Here is a 12690-nt window from a genome sequence, read left to right on the forward strand (position 1 = left end):
GTGCCCTCTGTGCTCAGCTGTGGCTCCGTTATCACTCAGTTTATCTCCTGGGCTGACCAGAAAATCAGATTATTCTGACAAGGGGTCTTTCCTTTTCTTTCCCTTTTCCTTTTCCTTTTCCTTTTCCTTTTCCTTTCCCTTTCCCTTTCCCTTTTCCTTTTCCTTTTCCTTTTCCTTTTCTTTCCCTTTTCCTTTTCCTTTTCCTTTTCCTTTTCCTTTTCCTTTTCCTTTTCCTTCCCTTCCCTTCCCTTCCCTTTCCCTGTTCCCTTTCCCTGTTCCCTTTCTCTGTTCCCTTCCCCTGTTCCCTTTCCCTTTCCCTGTTCCCTTTCCCTGTTCCCTTTCCCTGTTCCCTTCCCCTGTTCCCTTCCCCTGTTCCCTTTCCCTGTTCCCTTTCCCTGTTCCCTTTCCCCGTTCCCTTCCCCTGTTCCCTTTCCCTTTCCCTGTTCCCTTTCCCTGTTCCCTTTCCCCGTTCCCTTCCCCTGTTCCCTTTCCCTTTCCCTGTTCCCTTTCCCTGTTCCCTTTCCCTTTCCCTTTCCCTGTTCCCTTTCCCTGTTCCCTTTCCTTTCCCTCTGCAGGAATTGTAGCATTTAGGCAGCACCTCCAGAACCTGGCACGAACCAAAGGAATCCTGGAGCTGAACAAAGTGCAGCTGCTGTACGAGCAGATGGGATCAGAGGAGGAGCCTTCCCTGACATCAGCTGCCACCCAGCTGCAGGACCTCATTAACAGCCCTGCACAGGTAATTAAAGCAGAACTCGAGCTCCATCTCAGTGCTGTGGGAAAGACCGGGAGAGGATGAGGTGGTGTGGAGATCTGGGAATAGCTGATGGACAGATTCAATGTCCCTTTCTCCTTTCTGCCTTCCCCAGACTGCAGAATTTGCAGCCTTTGCCCACTCTGCCAGCTTCCCAAACCCAACAGCCACTGCTTTCAGTCTGAGGGGTGTTTGGGGTTTAGCAAAGGCCAGTGTCACCTTTTCTTGGGGGAGGCACAGCTGCAAGGAGCAGATTGCAGTTACACACAGATTGATGTGCAGAGTGAAGGTTAAACAGCTCCCAGTTGTTTTCAGTGGAACAGGAACACGACAGAACCTCTGCCAGGGAAAACCCTCAAAGCAAGGCTTAAGGGAGCCTTTCTGGCCATGCAGCTTGCTCCTCTTCCCCCTGCAGGAGGAAGGCTCCCAGCAGCAGCAGCAGCAGCAGGAGGCTCCAGCTGCTTTCCCCAGTGGTGCACAGCCCCCGCTGCTGTCCCGGAGGCAGAGCCTGGAGACCCAGTACCTGAAACACCGGCTGCAGGTACCCCTGTGCTGCCCTGGGAATGCCACCCTGCCCTGGGAATGCCACACTGCCCTGTGAATGCCACCCTGCCCTGGGAATGCCACACTGCCCTGTGAATGCCACCCTGCCCTGGGAATGCCACCCTGCCCTGTGGATGCCACACTGCCCTCCCTGTGAATGCGACACTGCCCTGGGAATGCCACCCTGCCCTGCCCTGCCCTGGGAATGCCACCCTGCCCTGTGGATGCCACCCTGCCCTGCCCTGCCCTGCCCTGCCCCACCCTCCTCTGCCCCGACCTGCTCTGCCCTGTTGGGGAAGATGAAACAGGAAAGCCTTATCAATATGATTGCCTGGCAAAAGATTTTGAGAATATGGAAACTATAAGCGAGATTGAAATGAAAGCAAGCTTCGAGATCCCTCAGTTACTGAACAACTGGAAAACAATGGTGTGGCTGCTGAAGGTGATCCCCTTTTGATGGAACAACACCCTCTGCTTGCAGACAGGCCCAAGGGTCAGAGCAGACCCCACAGCTTGGCAGAAGGGGCCCAAAGAGGAGATTTTAGGGTTCTGCATCAGCACCCAAGGAGCCACTTCTTAACCCCCTGGGCTTTTCTCTTCTGCACCCCTTTATTTCAAGCCCATTTTCATATACCTTTAGTTCATTAAAAACTGGTTTTTTCCCCCAGTTTTCCAGCTTGCAGCTTCTTCCACTTGGGAAGAAGCTTCCCATGGATTTTTATGGCATAATCTCCCCTGCAAAAATCGTGTCTAAGGGTTAGAAGCCAATGGGCACTGTTGTGGGTTTAGAGAGTGGCTCTGTGGACAGCTGGGCAGTTACAGGGGTAGAAAATGTTTCTGGACTCATTCATTAAATCAAAAGGCATTTAAAGCAGCTCTGCTTTCCCTGCAGAAGCCCACTCTGCTCTCCAAAGCTCCCAACACCTGCCAGCTCTACTGCAAGGAGCTGCCCCGGAGTCTGGAGCAGCAGCTCCAGGAGCACAGGTGAGAATCCCCCAAATTCTGCGCAAAAATTACTCTCAAGAGTAACAAAAGAACTGGAGCTCTCTTTGTCCATTAAGAAATAATCTAAAAAAAAAGGAAAGTTTCACTTCAAAACTTCTTTTAAAAGCAAGAACAAGTTCTTCCATATGTTTACAAATTTCTCTGCCTGATCTTCAGCTCCCAAATTCCCCAGAGCAGTGAACAGCAGGCTTTAAAATACAGCAGGAGCACAGGTGAGAATCCCCCAAATTAGGCACAAAAATTACTCTCAAGAGTAACAAAAGAACTGGAACTCTCTTTGTCTATTTAGACGTGATCTGAAAAAGGAAAGTTTCACTTCAAAACTTCTTTTAAAAGCAAGAACATATGTCTACAAATTTCTCTGCCTGATCTTCAGGCTTTAAAACACAAACACAAAAAATGCATCTTGTTCTTAACAAAGTGAATTAAACAATGCATGGGGTTAGCTTAAAAAATTGATAGAGTTAGCAGAGGAGATGTGTGATAGAGTTAGCAGAGGAGATGTTTGATAGCACTGGAAGGTGATAGCTGTGCTGTGCTGCAGCAGTCAGTGAGCAGGATTGGGCCGTGTGAGTGGCCCAAATGGCCAGAATAACCATTTTTTCTGTCCTGCCTGCAGGCTGCACCAGAAGAGGCTGTTCCTGCAGAAGCAGTCCCAGCTGCAGGCCTACTTTAACCAGATGCAGATAGCAGAGAGCTCGTACCCCCGGGCCAGCCCGCTGCCCCTGCCCTGCCCGGAGGAGCTGCAGCCCCAGCAGCCCCAGCAGCCCCAGCAGCCCCAGCAGCCCCAGCAGCCAGCCCAGTTCAGCCTGCAGCAGCCCCTGAGCCCCGTGCTGGAGCCCTCCTCGGGGCAGCTGCCCTTCGAGCCCTTCCTCAGGCAGTTCCCCAAGGTGCAGCTGGAGCCCAGCCCGGGGCAGGCACAGCCGGCACAGCCCCTCCCGTTCCCCTACCAGACTTGTGAGCTGCCTGCCGTGCCCTCTGCCCCCCAGAGCCCCGGGGCAGTGCCCGAGAGCCAGAGCAGCTCTGCAGAGCCTCAGCCCAGCTACGACTCCCTGCCAGAGCTGCCCGGACTCTTTGATTGTGAGATGATGGAGGCTGTGGATCCCCAGCACGGTGGGTATGTCCTGGTCAATTAGCAGCCAGGGCACGCTGGAAGGACAAAAGGAGAAGCATGTGAATTTTTGGTTGGGTTTTGGTTGTTTTTTTTTTTTTTTTTCTTCGCCCTGTTCCTACCCACCCCGTCGAAGTTTTTCGACTCTCAGATTGACAGGGGAACTGAAAATCCACCTGGCTGGAAGGAAAATAAAAAAGCAGGAGGTGTTTGGCCCCAGTGGCAGGGGCTGGAGAACAGGGAGTTCAACAGCAGCTTCATCCCACCAAGTCTGCGTGGAAGGAGGCAAAAAAGGAGAATTTCAGAGGAAGGAAAAGGCCCCTTCTGAAAACATCCGGGGAGTTGGCAGCATTCATCCACCATCCACTCAGAGAGGAGAGTGAGCGCACACTTCTCGTACTTCTTGGCAATAAAAGCAATAGTTTTTCACAGAAATTCAGGGTAGATTTGGGTCTGCGCTGATGGCAACTGAAATCCTCTGGAGAACGGGAGCACGAGGTGGAATCCAGGGGAAGCTGCACTTGGGTTGAGCTCCTGCTCTGGAATTCCTCTGTGGCCAGCCCTGAGCGTCTCAGGCAGCCTCCCCTTCCTCCTGCTGGCACCCAAACAGGATTTCCCAAACCTGCCAAGGAGCTCTTCACTGTCTGCTGAAGGAATCTGGACCTGACTTTGTCACAAGGAGCCTGGGACTGTGTGGAGAGACCTCGGGGTGGGGATTGGAATTCTGGAGGATCAAGGATGAGCCAGCAGAGACAGAAGGTAAGAGAGCCATGAAAGACAGCAAGACCTGCAGGAAATGGCATTTAAAAAACAAATAAAATCCACCTGGGTGGCTTTTAAAATCACCCCCTCATTCGGGAGGAATTCTGCTCGCTGGAAAGGATCCACCTGTCCCTGGGTTGCATTTTAAAAACAAACAAGCAAACAAAACTGTGTTTTGAATTTGCAGTATGTGTTGCTGGTGGTTTCTTGAGCTTTGTATATTTGGACAATTATTTAGGGTTTTAGAACTTTAAGGATAAAAAAAAAAACAAACAATGAGCTTATAAAAAGTAAAAAAAAAAAACACCCCTGTGAAGTGATAGTGCTGTGCCTTTTTCAGTTCTTTATCAGCCTATATGCTTTTTTCTGAAGAAAGTAGACAATACCCCATTTATATCCCTGCTGTGGCCAAAGTCCCTTCAGAGCACACGTCCCACCGTGTGGGGCAGGTTTAACTTCCTCAGTGCTTGAATGGCTCGTGTATATAGGACACTGAAAGTATCACAGCAATATTTCAGCATCAGCCTCTTGATGTGCCAGCCATTTCAAGGGATGCCCCAGCTCCACCTGGAGCTGTGTCTCCACAACTTTCCACTCATGAAATCCAAGTCCCAGGAGGGGGGAGGCTCAGGGAGCTGCAGGAAGCTGAGGTTCCACTTTGGGCTTTGGCTCTGACCCTGAGGTGGTGCTGTGGGCCAGGCCAGCCCTTGCCTGAGCAAACATTAAGCACAATTGCAGCTTCATCAAAGCACAAAGAGAGAGAGAGAGGAACTGTGCTGATCACACCAGAGTTTGCTGGAAGGTTTGGTCTTTGATACTGCAAATCCCCAGGGCAGAGGGAGGTGAAAATCAGCGTTTACAGCAATAAGATCACATTAAAACACGGCATAGGAGGGGTTTAGGCACCCTGTGTGAAGGGGAGAAGGGTTTAACGGGTGACAGAAGGCACCTGGTCCCTGTGTGGGCAGGTAGAGACAACTCTGGAACCTGCTCTGGCTCAGCTTCCGCCTCTGCCAGCGCAGGGATCCTCAAGGCAGCACAAAGGAGAGCTGGAGGAGCAGGGGTCACGAGATAAAGATGGCCAGAAAGCTGCTTTAAAGAGAAAAGGGTTTGTTTCCTTCCCTTCAGAAGGAAATCTGTGTGACACAGACCCAGTGACACCTGGAGGGAGGGAGCCTGACAGAACCTGCGGCAGAGCAGAGCAGGAGCAAGGAGCAAACAGAGCCCTGGCCTTGCTCTGCCCCTTCCCCACCCCTTGTGCAGTGTGGGATCTGCTCCTGGGCAGGGAAAGCTGCTCCCAGTGCTGCTCCACGAGCTGGGGGACTGCCAGAACAATAACCACTTCCTTCCCCATCCAGCTCCAGGAGCCTGCACGTTTCAGGACTCACAGGATAAAAATAATTCCGTTCTGGAGCTCTGCAATTCATTTAGCAGGATGTGCCAAGCAGTGGGAGCTCCTTGGAGCTTTGCAGGGCTGGGCAGGGGGAGCTGCAGTATTTTTTAATGTAGTTTTTAGACTGACTCCTTCCCCTCGGCCAAAAGCATATTTAACATTTCATGTAATTTCCTTTAAGCCAATTAGGACTAAAAGGCTTCTGAAGCCTTCTCATACAGAGAGGATCCATTGGGCACCGCTTCCCACTCCTTTGAAGTGGCTTTTTTGTTCCAATCTCTTCTGTTCTAACGTTAGAGAACTGTGTACACTACTGTTAGAGTAATTATTAGCTTTATTATCTTGTACTACAGCCTCCTTTGAAGAGACTTTGGTGTGATGTATATGGGGTACAAATTTCATACGGAGAAAAGTGCAATATGTGTGTGTGTGGTATGTTCTTTAATGTATTTTTTTAAGGATTTAGAGGGTTTAGTCTCTGCTTTGGGATAAATGCACTAGTTTTGTGAGCTCCAGTTTGGCAAGTTCATCTGTAGTATTTACATGCAACTGATCTGCTGGACTCTGTAAAGCAGTTACAGTGTATTAATACAAAATAAAGAATATGTGCATTTCATTTTTTAAATTTCTAGTGAGCTAAAGCAGCGCGTGCCACTCTTGTCTTCATTGGGGTCAAGTTATTTTCTCTCTGAGGCACCAAAACAATGGATGTCTGCTGCAAACACTGGATTTTCTAGATGAGCTTTGCTCCCCACGGTTCTGACACGCTTGGGGTTGTTGGCACCACTGACTTTTTGCCAAATATGAAAGACTGCGAAACTTGGTGCCACAGGGTTGGCGCTTTCATTAACACAAGGCTCGTTCAAAATTAATTAAAATGAGATCAAAAACCAGTGGAAAGATCCTCAGCAGCTCTTGTTTTAACATCACTGGTGACATTGCTGTGACCCTGGGGCTGAACTCAGTGCATGCAGCCCTGCTGCTGTACTGGTTGGAAAAATCCAAGGAAAGCCTTAAAACTGTGTCTGAATTCAGTGTATTCAGCTCTGCTGCTGAGCAGGCTTGGGAAATCCAAAAAGAACCTTAAAATTGTACCTGAATTCACTGAATTCAGGCACAATTTTAAGGCTGCTTCTGCTACTCAATGTACAAAGCTCTTCTGCTTAGCTGGTCTGAAAAATCCAAGGAAAGCCTTAAAATTGTGCCTGAATTCAGTGTACATGACCCTGCTGCTGAATTGGTTTGGAAAATGCAAGAGGAGCCTTAAAATTGTGCCTGAATTCAGTGCATGCAGCTCAGCTGCTGAGCAGGCCTGGGAAATCCAAAAAGAACCTTCTAATTGTGTCTGAATTCACTGAATTCAGGCACAATTTTAAGGCTGCTTCTGCTACTCAATGTACACAGCTCTGCTGCTGAGCTGGTGTGGAAAATCCAAGGAAAGCCTTAAAATCATGTCTAAATTCAATGTACACAGCTCTGCTGCTGAACAGGCTTGGGAAATCCAAAAAGAGCCTTAAAATTGTGCCTGAATTCAGTGTACATGGCCCTGCTGCTGAATTGGTTTGGAAAATCCAAGAGTAGCCTTAAAATTGTGCCTGAATTCAATGCACAGAGCTCTGCTGCTGAGCAGGCTTGGAAAATCCAAGGAAACCCTTAAAATCATGTCTGAACTCAACATACACAGCTCTGCTGCTGAGCTGGTTTGGGAAATCCAAAAATCCAAAAAGAGCCTTAAAACTGTGCCTGAATTCAGTGCACACAGCTCTGCTGCTGAGCTGGTTTGGAAAATCCTGAAATTGAGGAATATCTCAGACTGACTGTAAGATTACAGCAGGAATTAATTCTCCTCTCCTCCCTTTCTCCCTCCACTGCTGGACAAAGTGCAAGAGTGGAAAAACGAGGCAGAAATTCTGCAACCCTGCCCGTGATGGGAACGTGGCCAAGCAGGTCACGGTGGGGAAAGAGCTGCAGGCTCAGCCAGCAGAGGGTTTTGCTGATTCAGGTGATTTTCTGATGGGAATATTGCACTGGAGGGCAGAGAGCTCATCTGAAATGTGATGAAAAGAAACTTTTAATTGGGTGACTCCCATAGGGAATTTGAGGCAAACCCTCAAAGGGATAAGAATTGGGAAATGAGTGGAGAAATAAGGGAAATGTTTCTGCCCCCAGTGCTTTGAGGATTCTGTTGCCTGTTCCTACAGAGAGTAACTCAGTGCCACTGCCTGGGGTTTGCAGGGCTAAAGGAATGGGCTCTGTGTGGGCTAAACCTGATATTCATCTGATTTTGGACAGGTTATCCTGATTCTCAGTGGTTAAAATCAGCAGAACAAAAAGTGAATTTTGGAAGAGCCTGGACATAGAGGCAAACCAAGAAATTTGGGGTTAATACCACAAGATTGAGTGGAAACTGAAACCAAGGAAGGAGCATCCTCTAATTTAATAGAAATGGCCCCTGATGAAAAATCATACCTCCAGCTCCAGCAGCAGAGAATTCCATCCATGCTGATAATTGAATAACCACAGAAAATCTGTGCCTGCTGTTAGAAATCTTACAAAGGACAAGAGTTAACCCTGGGGGTGAAATAAACAGGGGGTGAGGGGAGGAACTGGAGCCTGACAGCTCCAAAAGGAGCATCCAAAACCCACCCTGAGCCCAGGGTGACCATGGGGACACCAGCAGGGATGCCCTAAGCACAGGAAATCCCAAAAGGAGCACACACCCCATGGCAGCACGCTCAGGAATGTGGGCACAAGGCTCAGCAGGTTTAATCCTCCTTTTATCTCATTTCTAAAGTTCTTTCTGCACATTTTCCCAAGGTTTCCAATCCAGCATCCCTCCCAGGAAAGCTCCATTTCCCCAGAGCTGTCACACTTTCAATGTGGGGCTTTCAGGAGAGATCCCTCTGCTCAAAAAGCTCCCTAAAGGTGGTGATTCCCTGCCAGGGAAATGCCATAATGTGGTTTTATGGAACAGCCCCTGCTGGGGTGACTTATCAGCAAATAAAGGGGATTTGATAAGGATCCGTGGGGGGCTGCCTTGCAGAGCAGCAGCAGAACCTCTCACACACGGGGAGCTGATGGAAGGTTTGTTCCCAAAATACCCCAAAATGGACATGGAAGGAGCTGAGAGGGCCCTGCCAAGGCCAGGCACATTCTGGGAGCTCAGAATTCCCTGTGGGCAGCAGGGCTGAGTCAGGAGGGGAAATGAGACTGAATCCCCTGAGCACAGGGGGCTGTTTGCATGGAAAACCCTTCAGCAGAGCCAGGCACTGTTCTCCAGGACCACCAGCCCCCAAAATAGTACAGAATGTATACTGATGCAAAAATAAATTCCTTCAGCTTCTCTGAAAGCTCGGCTCAGGTGCTGTCATAGAGATTGCATAGAGCAAAACCTCTCAGAAGGGGGAAAAGGCATCATTTTCCTGTTCCCCTATTCCAGAGCAGGCTGTTCTGTAAATCAACAATTCACATTTTGGTCACTTGGAGAAGCTCTTGGTTTGGGGAATCAGGAGCTTCAAATTCACCAAAAATCTTCTTTTTCGTGGCAAAGGAGCCTGCAGGAGCTGGGTCGTGGCCTTCAGCAAAGCGGAACACCCAGGCTGGTGTCCAACAGCACCCAGAAAACAGAGGTGAGGAACTCTGAACACCTATAAAGGCACAGTTCTCCTCTCAGAAAATTCCTGGAGCTGGAAAATGAGCCCAGCATCCCTCAGGCACCAATTCCCAGTTCCCCCATCAAACTGGGTGTGCTGCTCTCAGAGCAGAGCTATTCCCGTTTCCCCGGACTCCCAGCCCTGGATGGGGTGAAATAGAAGCACAAACCCGCAGAAAAAGTGGCTTTAAGCCCCCTTTTCTGCCAGCCAAAGCAGGAGAACATCATCAATAAAGCAGCACATTACCAGCCCAGCCTCGTTAGCCCTGCTGGAAAAGGAAAAAGGTGCTCAATTTCACCTGCCAATGGATGCACCAGCTCTGGATGCAGCAAGGTCAAAAAATACCACAAAAACACCACCAAAAAAAACCACAAAAAACACCACGAAAACACCCAGAAAAAATCCACCACAAAAAAACACCACTAAAACACCACAAAAACACCATAAAAACACCATGAAAACACCCCAAAAAACACCACGAAAACACCCAGAAAAAATCCACCACAAAAAACACCACAAAAACACCCCAAAAAACACCACAAAAACACCCAGAAAACAGCACAAAAACCACCACACCACCACAAAACCACCATGAAAACAGCCCGAAAACACTACAAAAACACCCCAAAAACACCCAGAAAAAAGCACAAATACCACCACAAAAAAGCACCACAAAAACACCACAAAAAACACCACGAAAACACCACCAAAAAAACCACAAAAAACACCACAAAAACACCACGAAAACACCACAAAAACACCACAAAAAAGCACCACAAAAAACACCACGAAACCACCACAAAAACTCCCTAAAACCACACAAAAACCCCTGAAAATCCAGCAGGAATTGCCCAAACCTAGAGTTACAAACCAGCCACTGAGAGGGGCACTGAGGAGAAGTTTAGGTTGGATATTGGGGAGAAATCCTTCCCTGTGAGGGTTTTTAAACCTTGATTTCAGAGGGTTGCTCCTTATCACAGCTCCTTTTAGTTATCACCGCAAATGTGTGGCTGTTCCAGTTTATTTTATTTTATTTTATTTTATTTTATTTTATTTTATTTTATTTTATTTTATTTTATTTTATTTTATTTTATTTTATTTTATTTTATTTTATTTTATTTTATTTTATTTCTCTTTTTGAGCCTCTTCAGGAGGTCTCTGGGTCTGGAAAGGTTTCCCCCATTCCCCAGTGAACAATGCACGAGCTGAGGTTGCTTTCCCCTCTTGAGTCTCTCCAGGCTTATTTTTAGGCACTTTACAATTAATTCTTTTGGAGAAAAAACCAAAAACAATTAGAAGTGCCATTGAGCAACGTGATGAGAACCTTTCTAACTGAAAGAGGGGAAGTTTAGGTTGGACATTGGGGAGAAATCCTTCCCTGTGAGGGAGGTTTTTAAACCTTGATTCCAGAGGGGAGCTCCTTATCACAGCTCCTTTTGGTTATCAGCTCAAATGTGTGGCTGTTCCCCCTTTTTTTATTTTATTTCTCTTTTTGAGAAGGCCTGAAGACCTCCCTTTTCAGGAGGTCTCTGGGTCTGGAAAGGTTTCCCTCATCCCTCAGTGGACAATGCAGGAGCTGAAGTTGCTTTCCCCTTATTTTCCCTGCTTATTTTTAGGCAGTTTACAATTAATTCTTTTGGAGGAAAAAACCAAACACAATTAGAAGTGCCATTGAGCAACGTGATGAGGACCTTTCTAACTGAAAGAGGGGAAGTTTAGCTTGAATATTGGGGAGAAATCCACAGCTGGGGCTGTGCCAGGGGAGGTTTAAGGGGTATCAGGGCAATGCTCTTCCCATTGTGGATATTTTTTTGGCTTCAGCTCCGAGGGCACAGGGATGGATTTCACTTGGCCAAGCTGCAGAAAGCAATTAGGAGCAGGCTGCCTTCTCTACCAGAGGGGGAGAAAAGTTTCCTGCTGCAGCCAAACAACTTTAACAAATCCAACACTGTGCCAGGGAAGATCTCTGCCAGGGAGGATCTTCAGGGCTCTTGTCAGAGAAAAGAAAGGCAACGCTGAGATGAAAGGCAGGGCAGAAAATGTCAATTCCTCTCTGGAAAAAACATTCTCGGGGATCACAGGAATTGCAGAAATACAGAAATTAGGTATTTCAATTATTGAAAATAAAGAGTGCAAGGACTTGCAGTGACAAAGCTCCAGGTAATGCTGCACACAAGTGGGGCACAAACCAAAACTCCTTTTGGACAGGGCTCTGGCAACGTTTATCAGGACTCTTAAAAAACTGCTGGAAACACTCCTTGTTCCCTTCCCTCCTGGAGTTTTGTGGGAGCAGGATTTCACCTTGGGGTTGAATAGATGATCCTGTGGCTTCCTCTCAAGATTTCACCTTGGGGTTCAATAAATGATCCCGTGCCTTCCCCTGCCCAAACTCCAGCCCTTTTTGAGGCAGATGGGCTGGAGCAGATGTGTTGCCATGCTAACACATCTGTCTGGGCCATCCCAAATTCCGGGTAATTCAGGTTCTGAGGGGTTTTAACCCTTCCCCTTGGGTTTGGACACAGAACTCTCACAGGTGCTGCTGGAAAAGGAAAATGGAGCTCGATTTCCCCTGCCAAGCTCTGGATGCAGCAAGGTCAAAAAACCCCACAAAAACCACCACAAAAACAGCACAAAAACACACAGAAAACACCACAAAAACCCCTGAAAATCCAGCAGCTCTGGCCCAGCAGGAATTGCCCAAAGCCTGAGTTACAAAGCAGCCCCTGAGAGGGGATGTCCTGCTCTGAACCCCACAAAAGGAGCCCCAGAGCTCAGCCCCTCACTGCCCCCATCAGAGCAGAGGATCCAAACAGGACCCGGCAGGTCCTGGAAGGCTCCCCCAGCCCCGTCTTTGGGAACTCCCCCGCGCCATAAACAGGAGCTGCCAGAGCGGGAGACTCTGGGGCAGGGTTCCAGCGAGGCAGGAGGAGCAAACACCAAAACCAAGAGAGCAGCAGCAGCAGCAGCACTTTAACAGCTTGCCTGGCACAGTAAATATTGACTGGTTAAGGGGGAAAAGGCAGCTCATGCTCCTTTTTGGTGGCACACAGGAGGAGCCCTCCCCAGCCACAAGAACACGAGGAAATCCCTCAGCAAATATTTCTGGAAGGTGGTGCTGGGTGATTGGCCTGCACAGGCAGGACAGAGGGATCCCAGAGGCTGCAGCAGAGCCCAGAGGGGAGCTAAAAACACCCAGGGCATTCCCGTGGCAGGGAAATGGCTTCTCCACAGCCCCGGAGGCAGAGGGGAGCACAGAGAGCTCCAGCAGAGCAGGAAACCACGGTGTGACCATCCAGGCTCCATCCAGGTTGTAGCACCAGCATTAAAAACCCTTAATGGGATTCAGAACCTCCTCCTGTTCCTGAGGTTGACGCTGTGATTCAGCCCAGCCTTGCTGCTCATCCAGCTCCTCCTGGAGCAGGATCAGGTTGGACCACAGCCCTCCCACCCTGCTGAGAGCTGCACCCAC

The 12690-nt window shown here is 48.7% G+C and overlaps 1 protein-coding gene across 1 annotated transcript in view; it reads left to right on the top strand.

The window, feature by feature from the left end:
* The window catches only part of SIK2 (salt inducible kinase 2), a 36164-nt gene extending 29971 nt beyond the window's left edge, over positions 1 to 6193 (top strand). Inside the window, exons 12-15 of the mRNA XM_058819010.1 lie at positions 576 to 739; positions 1170 to 1295; positions 2190 to 2281; positions 2922 to 6193. Of these exons, the coding sequence (XP_058674993.1) occupies positions 576 to 739; positions 1170 to 1295; positions 2190 to 2281; positions 2922 to 3438 (899 nt within the window). The 3' untranslated portion in view covers positions 3439 to 6193. The remainder of the gene's footprint in view (positions 1 to 575; positions 740 to 1169; positions 1296 to 2189; positions 2282 to 2921) is intronic.
* The last annotated feature ends 6497 nt before the right edge of the window (positions 6194 to 12690 follow it).

Source organism: Ammospiza caudacuta, chromosome 23 (assembly GCF_027887145.1).
Source record: "Ammospiza caudacuta isolate bAmmCau1 chromosome 23, bAmmCau1.pri, whole genome shotgun sequence".
NCBI lineage: Eukaryota > Metazoa > Chordata > Aves > Passeriformes > Passerellidae > Ammospiza > Ammospiza caudacuta.